This window comes from Nycticebus coucang, chromosome 10, assembly GCF_027406575.1.
Source record: "Nycticebus coucang isolate mNycCou1 chromosome 10, mNycCou1.pri, whole genome shotgun sequence".
In the NCBI taxonomy this organism is placed as follows: Eukaryota; Metazoa; Chordata; class Mammalia; order Primates; family Lorisidae; genus Nycticebus; species Nycticebus coucang.
Genome location: NC_069789.1, coordinates 85,400,692 through 85,421,860, shown reverse-complemented (window position 1 = coordinate 85,421,860; position 21,169 = coordinate 85,400,692). Strand labels below are relative to the sequence as shown.

Here is a 21,169-nt window from a genome sequence, read left to right as displayed (position 1 = left end):
CTTCCTTTCATCTGCTGCCCAGCACGTGGTCCCCATGTGAAACCGCAGAGACCCTAGACAAGAAAGGCAACTGTGGGGCTGTTTCTCAAAGAAAACATTTTTAGGGTTTTTTTTTTTTTTTTTTTGAGTCAGAATCTTACTCTGTCACCCTGGATACAGTGCTGTGACGTCATTTTAGCTCATAGCAATCTCAAACTTGGACTTGAGAGATCCTCCTGCCCACCATGACGTCCAGCTAGTTTTTCTATTTTTGGTAGAGAAAGGTACTCACTCTTTCTCAGGCTGATCTCAAACTCCTCAGCTCAAGCTATCCACCTGCGTCAGCCTCCCAGAGTTCTGTGGCTGGCTACAAAGAAAATATTTTGAATTGTCAACAAGTCTATGTAAGGTTGGATTTTTTTTTTATTAACCTTAACCATGGTGTCAAGAGAGTGTTTTATTATATCTTGTAACTTTAAAAGCGATAAACTTACATTTTAGCTTACAGAACACTGGTCCTTCAAGAAACTGATTTCATGGAGAATTTATATATATATAAAATGCAGCAATTATTTGCATGTAAAGGGGTTTTTGTAAGTTGCATTTGAAAGGCTTTCATTCTGAAGGACAAAAGCAGCCATCACACCATCTCATTTCTTCTATTGTTTTGCTTCATAAATCCCTTTTTCTCAGACTGAACAATGCTTTTCTTTCTTTAGTGCTATCATAATTATGGATTGGTGAGGTCCAAGTTAATGAGTTTTTCTGTGACTACAGTGGGTGGGTTGGCATAGAGTCTCTAACTCTGACTCTTAAACTCCCTAGCCCCTTAACATAGCTGAATCATAGCAAATCTTTTCTTTCTTCTTCTTCTTTTTTTTTTTTTTTTTTTTTTTCTGAGACAGAGTCTCACTCTGTTGCTCCAGGTCAATGTCTGTCATGGTGTCAACCTCAAACTCCTGGGTTGAAGTGATCCTCCTACCTCAGCTTTCCGTGTAGCTGGGAATACAGGCACCTGCCAGACGGCCTGGCTAATATTTTCTATTTTTAGTAGAGTCAGGATCTCGCTCTTGCTTAGACTGGTCTTAAACTCCTGAGCTCAAGAGATCCTTCTACCTTGGCCTTCCAGAATGCTGGGATTACAGGCATGAGCCCCTGGACTTGTCAAATCTTATCGTTTCTGACTTTGTTTAACCAAATTCTTCCCCCAACGATTAGAATTTCTTTAAATAAAAACAGAATCCTTCAAGGAGACCAGAGAAGCAGGAAGGAAAATGGAAGACAGCACCTGACCAGAGCCATGATTACCTCCTTAATAACCTCACTCTCTTTCTGGCTTTTAGTGCCCAGCTGCACACCCCAGAGTGTCCTCCTGATGGATGCAATTATGTGTAATAGCTCCAGTGCCACCTGCTGCCACCCAGTGTCGCTTCAGACATAAGTCATGAACAGACCTTCTTTTTCATCATTTCTATGCACAAAACCATTCTCCTTAGGCATCAAGTGTCTCGTCACTGGAGAAGAGTAGATAAGAGAGCTGTGCAGGAAAGGGGAAGTGGATCTGAGAAGGCAAATTGCAGGGTAGGGTACTACACATGGTCTCAGTAAACACACAAAACAACATTGTATTTCATTTAGGGCTGTGTAAATGTAGCAATAAGGGAATTGTCACAAACCTGGGCATTGGTAGGACTTTGTAGCCTGATGTGATTAACAGCTTGTTCTGTCCAGTAACTATTCCTGTTAAAAAATAATTGGGCAATTTTGTGTTAGACCTTAATGTTGGTTAACCATGAGTTTGTGACCTTTAACAAGACATTTAACCAGGCAACAGCCTTCACACAGCCTTGTAACCGTCCTAATAACCCTTAACTGGTCTGCCTTTCTTCCTCCTCCCTCCCCTCCTCTTCCCTTCCCTTTATTTTCTTTCTTTCTTTTTTTTTAAAGCATAGAACAAAGTTTATTGAGGAGGAGAAAGGTAGATTTACAAAGTAAAAGCAAGATACAGGTTTACAGAGCAAGTTATGTTCGCCATAGACAGGGAATGGACTTCCGGTGCCAGAGCAAGTAGGCCAAGAGGCCCCTCTCCCTTCTCTCTTCTCCCTGCCCTCCCCTCGCCTTCCCTTCTTCCTTCTTTTTCTCCTTTCTTTGCTTCCTGCCTCCTTCCATTCCCCTGTACCCTCCCTGCTCTATTTTTTTCCTTTCTTTCTTTTCCTCTTGTTGTTGCTTTTTTCTTTTTCTTTCTTTTTGAAAATTTCAAATGGCTTGACCAGTAAGAAATTTTCAACTGGTCTTCTCACAAATCTTCTCCTTTTGGCATGTTCAAAACAATCCTTGGTACTTAGGTGTTCACAATCAACTCATCTGAAAAGTTGCCTACTAATAGCATAATGGCAATAGTTGTGATAATGTAGTAATGCATAGCAACAATAACAAATTCTGAAGAGCAGCTACCAGTAGAGAGGAAGGAAGGATAATGATATCTGAGGGACGTATAGAGAGGACATTAATTGACTGTGTAGTGACATGCTCTGGAGGAAGATACAGCAAAATGCTAAGACATGGTGAAGTGGGCAGAGGGTATAAAGTTGCTCTTTCTATTATGATTACAGTTTGTCAAAAGTGTTCCAGAAAAATGAGAAAATCATGTTCCTCTCACTGCTTTTTTCTGGTTTCACCACCCCTTTGTACCTCAAATATTCCCCTAAAATTGAGTCCTGAAAGACATTTGAAATTTTCCTCCAATTATGATCAGTAGGTACTTATTCGATCAATGGTGTGTGAATATATTTATAGATAAGGGGCATCTTTATGGGCCAGGTGATTTTTATGGGAGAAGCCTAGAGATACAACATCACAGTTAGTGGTTGGCAAATCTGTATAAAACTTCTCTCTCCCACGTCACTGAGATAAGAAAAAGGAGCAGTAGACAGTCCCTCTTTTCAAGGATTTTACAGTCTGGAAAAGGATCTGACATAGGTACCACCAACTTTTGCAATTTTTATAGAGATTTACGAGGGGTTGTCTATCTGAGTAAGTCTTGAGACTAGATGATAAATCATTAAAAAATATCCATAAGATAGATACTGTCAATTCCACTGCCATGAATTACTCTCTGGATATACCGCACATGATTTATACATAAGCTTCATTTGTTAAAACAAAAGACTTAGAATAATCAAATATTTATCAACATGGTCTGGTTAAGTAAATAAATTCGAGCATATTCATGTAATGGGGTTCTATGTATTCAACAGAATGAAACATTTCAGATCCCTAAAGTCAACAGACCCCGAGGTACATTTCTTTTCTTCCTTTTCTTCTGTCTTTCGGCCCTGCATTTGCTTCCTGCCTCCTTCCGGTCACCCCTTCCTCCCTCACTCTATATTTTTCTTTCCTTTCTTTCCCACCTGTTTAAAATAAAGTAAGACAATCAAATACATAACAATAAACCACAATAAAGAGCAAAATAAAATTGTAGTATTCTATAATTTTTGTAAGAAAGTAAAAAACTTATATATGTGTATGTACGTACACATACTATATATGTGCATAGAACATCTCTGTATGACATTTACAAAAGATCTAGAAGCAGGATGGAAGAAGCTGGGTAGCTGAGGAACAAAGGTCAGAGGGAGACTGCGCCCTGTCCTGCCTGTTGTGTTTTATACGTATTCTTCATAAAAAATAAAATTACACAAAACTACAGAGATGTAAAATATAAAATATAATAAACTGGGAATAATAGGAGAAATTAGAATTGGGAAAAAACATCGAAAATAAAGACAGATTTGTTTTCTCTTTTGCAATACATTTGTAGGATTCCTAGGGTCTTATAAGAACAGCATTCCTGCATGGCTAAAAGGAATAAGTGAGGAAGGAGGCTGGGAAAGCTTAAGAGAAGCTGATACAGGCATCCCAGAATGTCCAGATGGGTCTGGTTGGAACTGTCCTGTGGGTTTGCCAAGGCTAAGTGTCCCTTGTATGGAAGAATCAACCTTCTTCCAACTACCTCCTTTCAAAGATTTTGAGCTCTTTGAAGCCAGCAGCTAGGTTTATGGATTTTTACATCCTGTTGCACACTGGCACATCTGGCCCATAGCTAGTGAGGTATGTATGTCAAGAGGGTGTCAAAAAAATGTATACACATTTTAAGAAAGGAAAAAAGTTGTATTCGACTCAACAGTGGACATTGGGGTGCTGTTTGTTATAGGGTGTCTAGGATGTTGCATTCTGTTGAATGCATGGTATCGTGGCCATTGCTGAGCAGAATTCCAATGGAACTTGCTTTAAAACATAAACAAGAATCATTTCTAGTTAGCAGAGTTATTGTTTATATGCAAATGTTCTGCTTAAGTGACTCTAAGTGCAGGAGAGATAACTCAGTTTTTCAGTAGGCCAAATACCCTCGTTATGTTTACCTTATACAGGGTGGCTGTAAAGTCTGTGTGTTTTTTTTAAATTTCACACTATTTTAAATTGCACACGAACTTTATGGCCACCCTGTATATTTATTTTGGTGATCCTTTTTTTCCTAGTGCAATAATAAGCCAAGTCACCTTCTAATAATCTATTACAATATGGAGTTTTAGATATCAAACTTTGTGAGAATTTATACTATTTATTTCAGCTCTAGGAAAGCTGTGAAGAAGGAGTATTAGTTTTTGGTAGCATAATTCTAGGAAAATATTGCAGATTCTCATTTTCCTAACAGGCTATGAGATGTGTGTTCATATACCTGCATATTGATAATATGCAAATGTCTCCCAATCTGAGTATTGCACAGTGTTTACATTCTAGAATGTATAATTTCCAATTACTGGAGGTGCTATCTTGTGTAAAGCTCATATGTCATCGTGCATTATTTTTCTTTTTGATTGCACTGAATTCCATTGTACTGATTAAAATGTGAGTATGCAAGGCTGCAGACACGTGTGTTGAGAGCCAGCTATGAAGAGCATCTTCTTTTCTCTTTGAAAACTGCTAGGGACTTTCTCTCTTCCTGAGAAAAGTGTATCCTTTGAGAACTTTGAAGTATAAAAAGAAAAAGAAAAATCTCAGTGAAAATAAATTATTATTATCTAACAAAGAGTAGGTGACTATTTGTTTAAATGTGCATCTGGAAATGGCCATTGGGAAAGAGACTGTCACAGGTGTTTTAACATGAACCTGTTCGCACTCCTCCCAACTTGGTGTCCGTGCCATTTGGGGCTCCTGTGATCTCATCTGAGTGCCCCTTGTCCAGTGTGTGCATACTATTTTATTTCCAGCAAGGAAGGGCTGCATGGTGCTAGCCAGATTTGCCAAGGGTACAATGTCACCTTTGGTGCTGGCTTGGCACTCACAGTTTGTAATCTAGGATTTTTGAGATCCATTTATAGTTGAAAACTCATCTTATAAAGCTAATTTACAAGCCCACAGTGTTTCTTACACAACACAACCATCTCATAATTTCTTATAACATTATTTAAAATTTAAAAATAAATGAAATGGATATTGTGCCTAAAACCAGATAAGGCTTATTACCATGTTGAGAATGCTTTATTTTTTTAAACCATATCTGCACTACTTTGAAAATTTTGATACTTTGAGGAAGGAAGAGAAAGATGAGAGGGACGAAAAATCTCCTCTACTGGGAATGTCCACCTCTGTCCATCTAGCAGAGCGGGTGGTTTTCATAGGCAAGGATAGAAGGCCTCAGACTTCTTTATGGGGCACAGTTAGGGTCTTGCTACTCCAGCAATGGAGTTGAACTGATGGGCTAAACTCAGGATTCACCCCTTCTCTCTAAGACCAAATATTTTTGCTTTTGTTTTCTGTTTTTCTGGCTCCCCCTTTAGAACATCGTGTGCACAGGCCGGCGTCAATGGCACCCAGACCCTGTCCTGATCCACTGCATCCAGTCGTGTGAGGTGAGTAGGCCTCCCTTTTCCAGCCCAGCCCAGAGAACTCAATTCACAGAACCTGAGTCCTTCTGATTCATGATCCTGCCCCTCCCTACCTTCTCTGACCTTGTGAAATCTCTTAAATGACGTTGACTCTACAAACCCACAAGACAGAAATTAGGATATCTCATGTTTGCTTTATTTCGTTTCTCACAAAATCTTTCGCGTTCCACTTCAAATGACTTAATAAAAAATAAGTCAAAAGGAAAGTCAGAATTATTTCTGGTTTCGGGATTCCATGATGGGGCCTTGTTTGAGCTTAGTTACAGGGTTTTGCAGATCAATAGCCCACAAACAGATTTGCCAGCACACAGTGGATAAAAACAATTTTTATTTCATTTGCCAGTGTTTAAAGTTGAGGTTTTTTTCCCTCACATACAATCCATATGTGCATTTATAACATGATACACATAGACCTATTCCTCAAATAAAATTAAATATAAAAAGCCTTCTGCACAAAGATTTCTCTCTTGGAAAACGAGAATGTCTGGCAACCATAACAAGGATTAGCTGGGTCTGAATAGTAGCTACAATCTATGAAGGGCAATTCTCTCTAGTTAGCACAGTCTTACCACTCCCTGTGGCCACTTACCTCATTTAAAATAGCTCCCTGGTCATGCAGGGATCTGCGTCCGCAGCCTTCTAGGTAGACCTGCACTCTACTATTGATTGGCCAAACTACCTTGTTTCCCCGAAAATAAGACAGTGTCTTATTTTAAGGTGTGCTCTCAAAGATGCGCTAGGTCTCATTTTCAGGGGACGTCTTATCTTTCCTGTAAGTAGGTCTTATCTTCGGAGGATGTCTTATTTTCGGGGAAACAGGGTAGGTCTCAACTACCTAAAGACCTCCTGTCTACTTCTTTTATATAGTAGATCCCCCTACTTGCAGGGAGACTTAGAGTGCTGGGAATTACTTAGTTATAATAATTGGAGTTAACAAAGATGAGTCAAGAATGAGAGAGTCTTACTGGGGAAGGATGGCCCAGGAATTCTGACACAGGGAGAGAGAAGCTTCTGCATACAGAACATAACCACACACTCCCTCTGTTTAAGCCCTCCAACCCTGGGAATAGCCAGTGACAAATATAGATATTCCCGTCATTCAGTCATAACAGGTTTTGTCATCCAAATCTCACCCTGGAAGTAAATAAGCCACTTAGCAGCAGTGCTTGGGTAATTCTGGCTCCTCTGTGTACAACAGGGAGCCCCAGGTTCCCCACCTCCTCCCCCAGCACACCCGGCCCGCCTGCACATCCACCCCTTCATTCTGTACCTCTGTGTCTCCTGATCTAATTCTGGGAAATTGGGATCCACATGAGGCCAGAGAGGGGAAAAGGGTGAAGTTTGAGAGAAAAGGGAAAACTGGGTGGGGAAATGACACCAATAAAAGAGCGTTCTGAGAGTACCTCGGGAAGAATGCAGCATGGAGTGTGCTTTGTTATGGTGTGGGCCAACAGAACAGCTCATCTTCTGCCATCATTAGAAAAACAGATGGCAGCGGGGTGGAGGGGCGGAGGAGTGGTGTGAATCATCCTCTGGGCAGGGGGTACAGAGCAGGGAGAGGAGGAGGCCAGGGAGGGAGGGAGATAAACAGACGGAGGACTGGGGAGCTGGGAGGAGATCAAAGGGACCTTGAGAATTCCCTTCTGCTGCTCCTATGCATGATCTCAAGTGGGAGGGTGGCTGACAGGGCTTGGAGCTGGCTTCGGTGTTTCCCAGAAGGTTACAATACAGAGCTTTCCCCATTTGTCCTCCCCCCATCCCTGCACCCCAGTACATCTGCTGGAACTTTTATCCAGGGCTTCCTAGGCTGCTGTCAGTCCCTTTGTTGATGTGACAAGGGACAAGTCTCCATTTCCTCTGAGGTCTCCCCTGCCTGACTGCTACCAGACACAGCTGAGCCCTGATGCCTGACAGCTATTGTCCCCAAGTCAGTGCTTCTCAAAGTGTGGTCCTTGGGGACCAGTCCCAACCACCTGCCTCACCAGGCGTTGTCACAGGCTTTCCACTGACTCTGGTGACCTCTACTGCTGAGAAACACCACCCTGACCCCTGTGGAAGCAGACAAGAGGTCCCTAGCCCGTGCAGCCTTAGTCTGCAGCTTTCTTGGTCCAGGAATAATTTTATTTACATTCTGATTTCTCTACACTATTTCCTGAGACTCTCTGGGTAAGACAAGATCTGAAAAAATACATATTGGCTTTTGGCCTCTCGGCAAAGACTGGGAAGAAGGAAAACCACATAGAGGGGTGGCAGGAAGATACAAAGATAAAGGAGAATCAATACTCATGAGGGAAAAGGGCGGGGGGTTGAACAGGGGAGGAGAAACAGGACAGAAGAAGTGAGCAGTGAGAAAGCAGCGAGGGAGGGCGGTGAGGAGAAAGGAAGGAGAAGAGAGGCTGGACCTGGCCTGTTCCAGGGGCAGCTTGGCAGACGCTTCATTCTTTACTGGAATAAGTCAGCTAAATGTATTATCGAGAAGTGAAGAGTGTCAAAGACAGTCAGAAGGAAAACAGAGCCAGATGAAGACAAAACCAAGGTAGGGGAAAGGGAATTCTTAAAAGCACAGCACAGAAGTGTGAGCTTAAGTTAAGCCCTGTTACCCAGGACCCAAGAGGGTTTTCTGTTTCCACTTCCCAATACTGAATGTATTCTGAGATGTCCCCATGAGATATTCAGTCTTATAAGAGTGGAGCTCTGCACTCCCTACTTCCCCCAGTGAGTCTGAGGCAATAAATCTACGTCACCATCCCCGGCCACATCACACCTGCCGTTCCTCTGGCGTCTTTGTTCGCTTCATGTCCTCTCTGCCATAGAAATTTTGCCTTCCGTTCTCCAGAATGTGCTTGTCACATTGTTTGAGTCACCTCTTAAGATTTCCCCTAAAAAAAAAATAAATAAATCTTGTTTTTAAAATAATTCCGTCTTCTTATTGTCACTGAATGTTCCCGTTGTCCTGGCAAGAATGTGTCTCTATAATCCGAACCTGTTTGCACACTAAATTCTATTTTTCTAATTGCTTCTTGCATTTGACCTTTTTGACCTGAATACCCCTGGTATTTTCTGTTTCTCTTGTAAGTTGCAAATGAACAAGGGATGACAACATGGTTAGTGGAAAAGTTTTGAGGTCAGACAAAGCTAGATTCAAATTCTGTGTCAGCTAAGCACTGTGAGCCTCAGAGTCTTCCTCTGTTTGGGGAAGGGGGGCACCGGAGCTGTTTGAAGGATTTGTTATGTTGGTGTGGTAATGTACACGGAGCGTTTAGGGTCAGGCCTGGCCCATAATGCATTCTTATAAAGTGGTGTCATTTGTTGTTACCGGACGAAGAAAGGCTGACTGCCTTTCGCTGTCAGCCAATATGCACAGATGGGGTTTCGATCTAAACATGCTTCCTCCTCACAAGGCCAGCAATTCTAGAGGACAGCAAGAGTGGTCTCTCAAATCTGTTCTGCCTCAGTTACCATTCTAATAATTTTTATAATGGGAGTACCAAGAAACAAACTTAGAGAATTTTAACATTATCTGATAGAAAACTGCATCAAAGTCGTCTTGGCCCTACAATGCAAATGTTGAAATAACATAAAAGTAATTTTCACTGGAACAAAACATCTAAGAGAATTATTCAAGAAAACATTGTATTATTATTATTTTTTTTTAGAAAACATCATATTATGAAAGTAACTTTTACTCTACCAATATCACACCTGTTGTCTGTGTCTGAATACTTCCTCAGCGTCTCCTGAGACAGACTTCCTCACAATCGTGGAGAAACCTTAATGGGATGATTGGGGGGGATGTGAGTTAAGCAACCTAGGTCAGCTGTCCTGCTTCAGCTTAGCATCTCAGACTCCGTCTTGCAGACCACTTTCCAGGTTTCATTGCGCTCTATGAGCTACTTCATGAATATTTAGTGAATGTGGAAAGCAGGATATAATTAGGTTGCACACTCTGAGGATGGAAATAAGGAATGAAAGGAGAAGAAAAAAGCAACAAGACCGGGTGGCGCCTGTGGCTCAGTCGGTAGGGTGCCGGCCCCATATACCGAGGGTGGCGGGTTCAAACCCGGCCCCGGCCAAACTGCAACCAAAAAATAGCTGGGCGTTGTGGCGGGCGCCTGTAGTCCCAGCTACTCGGGAGGCTGAGGCAAGAGAATCGCTTAAGCCCAGGAGTTGGAGGTTGCTGTGAGCTGTGTGAGGCCACGGCACTCTACCGAGGGCCATAAAGTGAGACTCTGTCTCTACAAAAAAAAAAAAAGCAACAAGACCTTCCTATGGAGACCCACTGAGACCCATGAATCACTTGGAGACAGATAGCAGTCTCATCCAACAAGACACCAGGTTAGGGCGGTGCCTGTGGCTCAAAGGGGTAGGGCACTGGCCCCATATGCCAGAGCTGGCAGGTTCAAACCCAGCCCTGGACAAAAACTGCAAAAAAAAAAAAAAAAAAAGACACCAGATTAACAGGTCATGAGGTTGTTATAGACGTAGCTCTGCTTAATTCCACTGTCAAGGCCCACTTGCTGGGGCCTCAGCATTTCTTGCCTGGACTATTGCAGTCATTTGCTAATTCTTCTTCCTCCCCCAAGACCCGAGCCCACCAGTTGCCTTCATTCTCTCGATTGCTACCACAGCATGAGTGTTTTCTTTATCATATTCATAAAATTTATTTATTTAAAATTTGAAAACACAGAAAAATATTATAAAATGGTTTACAACTAGGATTACAGCAAAAGTTTAAAAATATATGTAGGACTGATAATGCAGAAAGCTCACAATAGTGGCTACCTTTAGGGCAGAGGAAGGGAAATGGGATCTCTTTGGTAAAGTGTCTCAGGAATGGAGCAGTAAGCATCCCATGTACTCAATATGAATTTGTAACTAGCAGATGAACAACTATAGGCCCACAGGAGAGGAAAAACACAGTTAAATTCAAGCAGAGGGTTAGGGAGGAAAGGGGCTCAGTAAGCTCCTACCTGTCACCATTTGGGCACAATGTAGGGGTGTAGGGCACATCTCCTGGGTGAAGGACTTAACTACAGACTGGACTTTACCTTACACACCCCAATAATGTCGTCTAACCTATGTACCCTTATGTCAATAATATCACAGGACTTTTCTGCTGTGTCTCTTCTGCTGAAAATTTCTTAGGAAGTCCTCTTTGTTTCACCATTGAAGTCAGACTCCTCTGCAGGTAGTAAATGAGTCTTTGTCTCTCGGCCTCATGTCATTTTGTTTTTTTTTTGTTTTTTTTTTTATTTATTTTTATTAAACCATAGCTGTGTACATTAGTATGATCGTGGGGCACCATACACTTGGTTCATAGATCGTTTGACACATTTTCATCACATTAGTTAACATAGCTTTTGTAGCATTTTCTTAGTTATTTTGCTAAGACCTTTACATCCCACATTTACTAGGATTCACATATACCCTTGTAAGATGCCCTGCAGGTATAATCCCATTAATTCCCCTCATGTCATTTTGAATCCCCATGTGCCCTCTTTCCTCCAGACACGAAAGGCCTTTGCAATGCCAAGCATTCTGAGAAGCACCCCGGCTTTGTGCTGCTGGTCTGCTTGACCTGAGATTGAATATTGGCCCCACTTGCTGGGTGACAAAGGGCAGGTAACCTTTGCCTTCTTTTGTCTCCCTCTCCTCAACAGAGTTTTAAAAGGATTTTAAAAACAAAGTCTGTATAGTAATTTCATAAGGTTATTACAAAGAGAAGTGAGATTATAAGCAGTGAACTCAGTCTAATATCTTGCAGGTAACGGTATATAGTAAATAGTATTTGCTATTATGAATCGTAGAGATCTTATCATATTTGATTCCATGTCATATATATTTATACATGCTTGGCCTCCTGATTGGGACCCACCCCATGTTTCTGTAAGCCAATGATTCTCAATGTGGAATGATTTTGAGCCCCCTCACCCCCACTCCTCACATGAAGAGCAATATCAGAGGACAGTTTTGAACATCATGACTGAGAGACCAGGGACTGGAATCTAGTAGACAGAAGCCAGGGAGGCCACTAAACATACTAAACTGCGCAGGACAGCACCCTGAAACAGAATTATTCTACTTGAAATGTCAAAATGCTGCTGAGAGATCTTGCTCTAGTTGAACTGCTATTGATCTTTCAACACATTTTCTAAGCATTTCTTCTACTTGGATTATTTAATGACTAACACCTGAAACACAGATGAGTTATATAATTGTACTCTTGTCTCTATTTTAACACTTACCACCTTTGAGAAAGTGTGGTTTCCTGTGTGTCTGCGTCAGGACACCATGACCACTTACTTGCGAGTTGAAAATATTCTCTTTTCCGTATTCGTACTTAGCTACCCAACACATGTCTGAAATAGCTCAGGAAAAATACATTTGTTGATTGAAATAATAATTTCATATGCACATTGCTTATAAAGTTATAGATAAGCATAGGATATTCCATGATAACTGTAAAAAAAAACATGCTCTCTCAAGAGCTTACCCAATAGACTCTTTTCCCAGTGTAGAGAGAGAGAGAAAGGGACAGAGAGAAAATGATTTTTCTCATGTTGTGAGGTACTAAGTGAAGGAAGTTTTCATTCCATCCGTGAACACTGTGATACACTCAGATAACAGGTTATCTTCACTCTCTCCTCCCTCCTTCCCTTTTCCTTCCTTCCTTTCTTCCTTCCTTCCTCCTTTTCTTCCGTTTCCATCCTTTTTTTCCCTTTACATTTGCTTTCGTAAAGGCTATTTATTGATCTTGCCAAAGTTCACAATCCTAGGCTCCACTCAGACTAAGAACATGTATTCCCTGCCACGTGTAGATGGAAATAAAGCCCACACCGACAGTCCGCTTTTTCACAAAACTGATTATTTCCTTCATATGGGATGATTAAAATGACCTACTTCTTGGCTCCCATTCTTCCACAAACATACATTTCTTAAAAGTTCACCCTGTTCTTCCTAGCAGTCATCATTTTGAATTAGACTTCTTGATAATCTCTCTTCAACTATTTTCTTATTCTTGTAGAATCGTACCCTTTCTTTTTCAAAAGAAAGAGCTGCAAAGGAGGACAGAGGCGAGATGATATCAGAAGAATTAGGCTCAAATTCTGACCCTCTCCCTTGTTGGATATGTGTTGGTATCTGTCTGGCTTTCTCTTAGAACTTCTATGAGAAACAAGTAAAATAACTGATGTTAAGGTATTGTATAAACTACAAGATAATATAAAATACTGGTGGTAATACTGCATAAGGAATGGTGTACAAAGCGGTGTGGGACAGGGTCATACTGGAACAATATACTGAGTCAAGAAACAGCCCATGTACACCTACTTTATATCTTTATGACTATTATATATGTAGGTAGCCAGGGTCAATCATTTTTAAGATGGGGGTGGAGATTCAAATAAGTGAGCCCTCGCTGCCACTTCATCTCTAAACTCTCATAAATACCCTTATAAATGTCTATCATCTCACCTATCACATTATTTCAAGATCATACAATAGGTTTTTCCTTCCAACAATCTGCAGACTCCTGTGTAGCAGAACGTGTGTTTGGTTTACTTCTGTAACCCTTTGAAAGACTCAGACCTAATTTTTCAGTGACACCTGCTTTTACTCCCCTGGAGATAGGGATGGAGAAGTGAAGACAGAACTTTGACTTTGAAGTCTTCAACTGGAAAAGAGTAAATCCATCTTCTGTGAAATAGCACTATGGAAGTAAAGGTAGGGACAAAATAGAAAGATAGGCAGGGAATAAAACCCTGCCATGGATGGAATAAAAAAGGCCATGTCACTGTAGTGAAGGTGGCATGCAATGGCAAAAATAAAGCTGCCTGGTGGTCTGGGCAGGGTTGAGATCTAGCTCCATCCCTGGCTGAGTATTTTCTTGGGTAAGTGAGTTAACTTCTCTGACTTTAAGTCTTCGTAGCCTTTGGATAAAATTCATTTTTTCAAATTGTTGTCAGAATCCAGATTCAGGAAACGATGGACACATACCTATCAGGGTGTGGCTTGGGGGGCTTCAGAGAAGTGACCATGCTAATTTTTCAGGAATAGTAGCAAACCTGTCCTCATTTCTAGGGACTTCTGTCTTCCACATAGATTTTGGTTAATTATATCTAGAGGTTCTTCACTGATAGGGTCCCTTTCCGGATCTGTGGCCTTTGTCTTGGCTAGCCTTGACCTCTCATTCCCTGGATCCATTAGGTTTTAGAAACCTGTTCGCATTTCATTTTCTTGACATCAGTCCAAGGCTTGTCCTTGGTTTAACTACTTCCATTCTGGCACTAACCAACAAGAGAAAACTCAGTCTACGATAGGAGAGATATTAGAGTCAAAGCATGGAAAAAATGCACAAACAATTGCTGTCTGAATGTTCCATAAACATTGAATGCATGGTAAGGATTAATCACATATCATTTGTGTGATTTCTGTCACTCAAGCAAAAGTAATATTTTTTCCCACTTTAATTCTCATAAGCAGTGTCAGGCAATATATGTATTATGTGTATATATTATGAAGGGGAGAAACCAAGCTGAGCTGGAGGGAGATTTGGTAAGGGAGTACTTTGTAAGACTCTTTGAATCGGGCGGTGCCTGTGGCTCAGTTGGTAGGGCGCCGGCCCCATATACCGAGGGTGGCGGGTTCAAACCCGGCCCCGGCCAAACTGCAACCAAAAAATAGCTGGGTGTTGTGGCGGGCGCCTGTAGTCCCAGCTACTCGGGAGGCTGAGGCAAGAGAATCGCTTAGGCCCAGGAGTTGGAGGTTGCTGTGAGCTGTGTGAGGCCACAGCACTCTGCTGAGGGCCATAAAGTGAGACTCTGTCTCTACAAAAAAAGAAAAAAAAAAAAAAGACTCTTTGAATCCCCCATCTAATAATTTTGATGTTCTTTAAGAAATGAGGAGTTATCAGAAGACTAGAAGATGAGTCAAGTAGTATATACCATTTTATTGATTTTTTAATAAACATTTTTTATTTATTTTTGTTTGTTTTTTCTTTTTATTGTTTGGGGTTCATTAAGAGTAGAAAGAATTAGGTTACACTGATTGCATTTGTTCAGTACAGCCCCTCTCATAATTGTGACCCACCCTCAAGAGGTGTGCCACACACAGTAACTCCCATCCCCCATCCTCCTCCCCACTCCCATTTTAATGGAAAAAAGGGGGTTGAGCAATAAAAGCTACATACCCAAAAGACTGATTTTGCTACTAGAAAAAAGTTCTAGGACAAACTTCTCTAAGTACAAGTCACATATCTATAAGGTCCATGCTCCCCTTTACTGATGTCATATTCTGTGATAAAATGATTGGTCAAAGTGATAAAGGAGAAGTCACATCTTAAATTTAGTAGACGTGTGTTATTCCATGCCAAATAATTCACCCCTAATTTGAGAAGGCGACTAAGGCATCTACCCCCTTGGGACCATTACTACATGTGCTGAATGGGGAGTCCCCTCCAGGGGACACTCAGGACTTGTTCTGACCACATAATGTTTTGAAACATTTCCCCTGGGCAATGGATTCAGATGATAGTTTTTCTTAAAAAGAATGCTTTAGAATGACATGGGGGTGCTCATTTTAAAAATGCAGATTCTTAGATTCTGCTCCTTCTTCTCCATTCTTGTATGTTAAGGCTGCTGTGAAGTCCAAGATTTTACTTTTTTATTTTTTACTTAATTTTTTTGAGACAGAGTCTCAGTATGTTGCCCCTTGGTAGATTGCCATGGTGTCACAGCTCACAGCAACATCAAACTCTTGAACTTAAATGATTCTCTTGCCTCAGCCTCCTGAGTAGCTGGAACTACAGGTGCCCACCACAATGCCCAGCTATTTTTGTTGTTATTGTTGTTGTTGCAGTTGTCATTGCTGTTTAGCTGACCTAGGCCAGGTTTGAACCTGCCAGCCTGGATGTGGCCGGCACCCTACCCACTGAGTTATGAGCACTACCTGCTTTTTTATTTCTAATACTCCAGGTGTTTCTAATGCAGGTGGTCCTCATCTGTACTCTGAGAAACACTGGGCAGGGATTAATTAATACACTGGCAAATAATTAGATACACAGTGCCCAGCTTACATCTTGGGAGAAAGGGATTCATCTTCTCAAAGATGTCAAATAAATGAAGAACTCATTTGAGAAAGAATGAAGTTCAGAATGAGCAAGGATAAAGGTAAAAATATCTGGCAGAAAGTGGTAAAATGGAAATTATTAGAAGCCAGAAAAGACTGGATTGTTATAAAATTAGAGTTAGTTTTTTTTTAAGTGGTTAACGTGGGTAAATAGCAGCATGGTTCTGTTCTGGAAACAATAAGCTACGTGCACATAGGTAAAAGTGGAGCCAACCGAAAGCTTGACTACTTCATTGTTTCGTTCTTTTTTCTCACCATTGATCTGATCTTATTTTCTCTTTAGGTTTAGCTTTTGGAGACATAAGAAAATACAGAACATGTTGAGGGCAACTAAAATGATATAAAAAGCTTATCAAAATGATTTAAAACATCATTATAAAAATGATATAATAATAACGTTGGGTAAAAGAAGCCCAAAGAGCTTGAATTGTTCGAGCCTTTAATGAGAAGAATAAAGATCACTGTAGTAAATACTTTCGTGTATCAAATATTTTACTAAGAGAAAAGTCAATGACTACCATCCCCCCATGAAAATAGAATAGGATATAATGGATTTAAAATACGGAATGAACTACTTCAAGCAAATCTGTGTGAAAATATCCTGAAAGCGATAAACTTTATACAAGGTTATAAAGGGAAGTGTTTAAAAGACATGTGAATCTTTGGAGAATTTTAAAGGGTTATATATTCTCCTCCATCTGACATGGATAAACATTTTCTCCTATTTTAAATAATGAAGATTGTTCATTATTCTCTTTACCTGTAAATCTAGCACTCTCTAGATTTAAATGTAAATATATTTGTGTCATCTTAAAACAATCAGTAAAGATAATTTTATGTGTCATTACTACATGAGTGAGTACTACTTCTATAGGAATTTACATAGCGGGGATTGGGAGTGGAATGATGGGGCTTTGGAGGCAAATTTAGCTTCATCAGAATTCCTGCATCACTGAAATGTAGGTGGGAAATTGTATCGTTTTTACACACTTAGTAGTCGATACCAACAATGGTTCCATCTCTAATTCATTCCATCTGTTAAACCATTCTTTGGATTCTTTCTTCACTGTTGCCTTGGACCTCTCTCTGCCTCGCTTTCATTATTTATATTCCAGATGTTAGCTCTGTTAGCTGTATCTGAGACATGTGCTTCTTGATCACTCAGGGCACTGCCTGAGTTTACTGCTGTAACTCCTAATGCTATGGGATGTAGGAGCCAATGTATAATTCACGAGGTGGGAAGGAACAGCATGAAAATTGACATTTTTTGATGCCATTTTTTCTTGCGTAGAGTTTGAGCCAAGAAAGGATAGGGAGTAGCTGAAGTCTGACTAGCAAGTCCCATTTTAGGGGGTGTGCTTTGTTCACATTAGGAAATGGATGCAGGCAGAGCTGGAAATGTGATGGACAGAGCAGGAGAATTGGGAGAGGGCAGCAGGTGAGCCCTGAGATCCTGCCTGAGGGAGGGACAGTTGTGGGCTTCTGCATCATGTGAGGCCCTTTTGGAGAAAGGGCTTTGTTACTTAGAATTTTGTCTCTGTTTTTTAGGACAAGAAACAAAATATATGTGTGTGTGTGTGTGTGTGTGTGTGTGTGTGTCACGTGAAGCTCCACTGCCCTGTGGTAAAACCTGTTAGCACAATCTTGCATTCTAGAGCTCTTTGTTCTGAATGATGCATGAAAGATCTGAGTATCTAGAAGACCCCAGTGCAGGCCTCCCACATTCCCAGTGGTGATGGAAGTGGGCTCAGACCCATCTGTGAGAAAGCACTAAGGAGATTTACTCCCCAGTTTACATCCTTCAAGACATTAGCAAGGCACACAGTTTCACATTCACCAGGAGAGCTCAGGCCCTCTGGACTTCTGGGTGGGAGCAGCTGAAGCCTGGACCTGCTAAGAACCAGAGTGGTCTAGGGCAGTGGTAACTTGTTAGAAAAATGCAGAATCTCAAGACCCACTCTGGACTTGTGAATCAGAAACTGTGGGGCGGGGTCCAGCAGTTGGTTTTACTGAGCCCTCCAGGTGGTTCCGACGCACTGTCAGGCTTGAAACCCACCGGTCTGTGGTGTGGGAAAAATAACAGCGAAACAAGTGACAGTTTTGAGGATCTTGAAGAACACGCCAATGCTGAGGTCTCTTCTCTGATCCCAAACCTCTCTCCTGTCTGTTCCCCCCAGCTTCAAGGTTAAATCTGTTCAGCTCTTCTCTTCTCAATCTTTTCTGTCTGTACTATGCTTTAGGAATTTTTCATCTCTGGATAGTCATAAATGACTCTTAATAAATGCCAAGACTTGATAGTATTATCACAGCCCAAAATGGACTTAGAAGTGTAACCAGATGGGATCCCTACTGCTCTTTCAAAAAGCATCTCACTTGACGATGTCTTTGTAAATTCTCATTAAAAAAAGAGAGAAATGAATCCTATTTGTGATATCTGTAAAAGAAAACCAAATGTTCTGTTCCAGCTTAGTTACTTGTATACTGGGTGATTGTGAAGTTGTTTAACTTCTCTTGTTTCCTTTTTAATTATATGTTGTGGTTTAAATAATAGCCAACAATTAAACTTTGCTTTGCAACATTTTAGCTGTTTACAAATCAGATATAGTAATCATTCCTTCCCTGCTTCTCAGAAGACAGATCTTCTGGGCTTAACTTTTCTTTTAATTCCTGCCAGGTGTTTTAGCATCTATGGGTGAAAGGGGGTTATAAAATGCTAATTAGGGTGGGGATAATAGTGCCCTAGAAGCCAATAATAGACTTCTGGTAGGGATAGTGTAGGTCCTTACAAATCTAAATCCAAATATGTGTTAGACGTGTTAAAATCCAGAGAAAAATTGAAAATTTGCTTAAGTTGGAGCTGTCTTCCAGGCTTATACTGGCTGCCAAATTCCTATCCCTTTGAGATTTGTTTGTGAATTTCGCCACCAGTTTTATGCAATATCTGCACCAGCCTGAAAATCCGGGCATGTCTTTAGGCTTGTCCAGAGTCCCATTTGGTTCAGGGCTCAGCTTCAGATTCTCCAGCTGGAATCTCTGAAAATCAGACTCCAAATGTTAATTAGGACTAGGTTTTCATTTTGAAAGCTAAAGCCATGGTCCCTCCTCCCCTGACCCCGGCTTTTTAAAAAAGTAAAACATTAAAAGCACAACTGTGCAAATTGTAAAACCTCATCTAGATGAACAACGTTCAGGAGAGTTTAAGCTTGCCTGAAACTCCGGTGGAGCTGCTCTGTGACGCCTGGTGGGCCCCCCGGCAGGCTCTGTTTTGCTTCTTTTGTCCTCTGGGCCTCATGGGTGGGCCACTTTCTTCACTCTTAATTTTCTTTATGACATGGGTTATCCCTTCTTCTCCTCCCACTCCATCCTTTTTCTGATTTATTCTGTGCTTTTTCCCTTTCTTTCTTTCTTTTTTTTTTTTTGTTCTTTTTCTTTTTCATTGTCCTCCCCTTTCTCACCCAGGGTTGTAGATAATTTAAATATTACTCCCCTGCAACCTTGGTGGCACAGAAAATGCTGCCTTCTTTCCTTAAGCTTGCCAGACCTTCATCTACTACCCCATGATTATGCTGAGCTTATAAGAATTAGCAGCAAACAAAGGTGTATCCATAGATAACTCTACCTTCTCCTCCTTTGATAGGAACTTTGCTCCAGGAAGACTTCTAACTGGGCTTCTAAAAGTATGCTTTAAATGCATTCTAACCATGACAAAAACAGGCGCAGGGAGTATTCATGAATCCCATAAGGCAGTGATTAATTTATGATTTGCCCTCATGGTGATTGGTATAACTCCCTAATCAGTCAGATGGAAAAATTCTTTTAGAAAGTTCATAAAATTTTATTTCTTATTCGTCCCACTAAAATAGAAATTTACCAAATTCTTTTATTGGAAGCTTATTTATTATAAAGACTGAGTGCTGGCAAGGCATTCTGATAAGTTTCTTACACCTGATTTGTGAAAGTATGTAAAGTATATATGCACACATGTAGCCACTTACATATAAATATTACGCGTGTGTATATACACACACACATTATATGTGCACATTGTGTGTATCTGTTCTTTTGAAAAACCCAACCATGAGTGATAACAAAGGAAAAAATGATACTCCAAAATTGATTACAATAACCTTCTGCAAGTTGTAGCAAATAGCATATGCAGTGAAAAGAAGGCACATTTCAAAAAACAATTAAATCTCAGCCCCATCTGTATTGACTATATTTATGTGTGATATTTTTAAACTTAATTTGAATTCTGTGATTAGGTAATGCATGTAACCTAGTTTGACAATCCGGTTAGCATCCCCGGGTTCACTGGGAAGACACCTCAGTGCCTGCCCCTCCACAGACCTCAGCTCCCCTCTGCAGGCCTCTTCCTTCATGTCTTTGATTCTTCCGTCTGACTTCCTTTATTTCTTCTGGAAGTTACGCATACATACTTACATATACACATGTAGGTACCGGCACACATACCCATAATACTTCCACTGTTAACCTGGATCTGTAATGTAGGACACTATCTACTGCTTTCCTACTGTGTAAGATAGAGTTTTAGCTCTGACGCCCACACGCACATGCACACACACCCTTGCTCTCAAGCCTTTACAGGTATCTGATACTTACAATCCCTCAGGTTTCTGGTGTTCTATGACATTCCAGGCATTTAGGTTTTTGCTTTCTTGAATCTACTCTCTCAGTTCTACTCATCCAGCCATTTTCCAGTTTCTCAAATGTGGTCAAATTCTCTATCAGCTGCCATCATCTCTCTTGTTCTTTTTGTGCGTGCGTGTGTGTGTGTGTGTGAGAGAGAGAGAGAGAGAGAGAAAGATTATACCTTTTCACATTCTAGTGGAAAGGACAGATACAATTATTCACATGTGCTACCAGCACTAAGGCTGGGACGTCGCAGGTGCTCGAGGCTCCGTGTCCTGTTACTGCTAACTGCTTCCTTCCACAGCATCTGTACCTATACAGCAGAAAGAGGAGACACCTGGTAGTGACAATGTCCCTGACTTTGGTATTTTTCCCCCTCTGTTGTCTGATCTGATGTTTCATTTCTGCCTAAAGCCAAGCAGAAATCTCTTTAAGGCAGTTAACTCCTTAAAGTGTAAATTTTAGAT

General features: G+C 40.9%; 1 protein-coding gene across 1 annotated transcript in view; it reads left to right on the top strand.

Annotated features, from left to right (window-relative positions):
• Positions 1–21,169, top strand: part of PAPPA2 (pappalysin 2) — a 300,676-nt gene that overhangs the window by 253,072 nt on the left and 26,435 nt on the right. Inside the window, exon 20 of the mRNA XM_053607820.1 lies at positions 5,820–5,891. Coding sequence (XP_053463795.1) covers positions 5,820–5,891 — 72 coding nt within the window. The remainder of the gene's footprint in view (positions 1–5,819; positions 5,892–21,169) is intronic.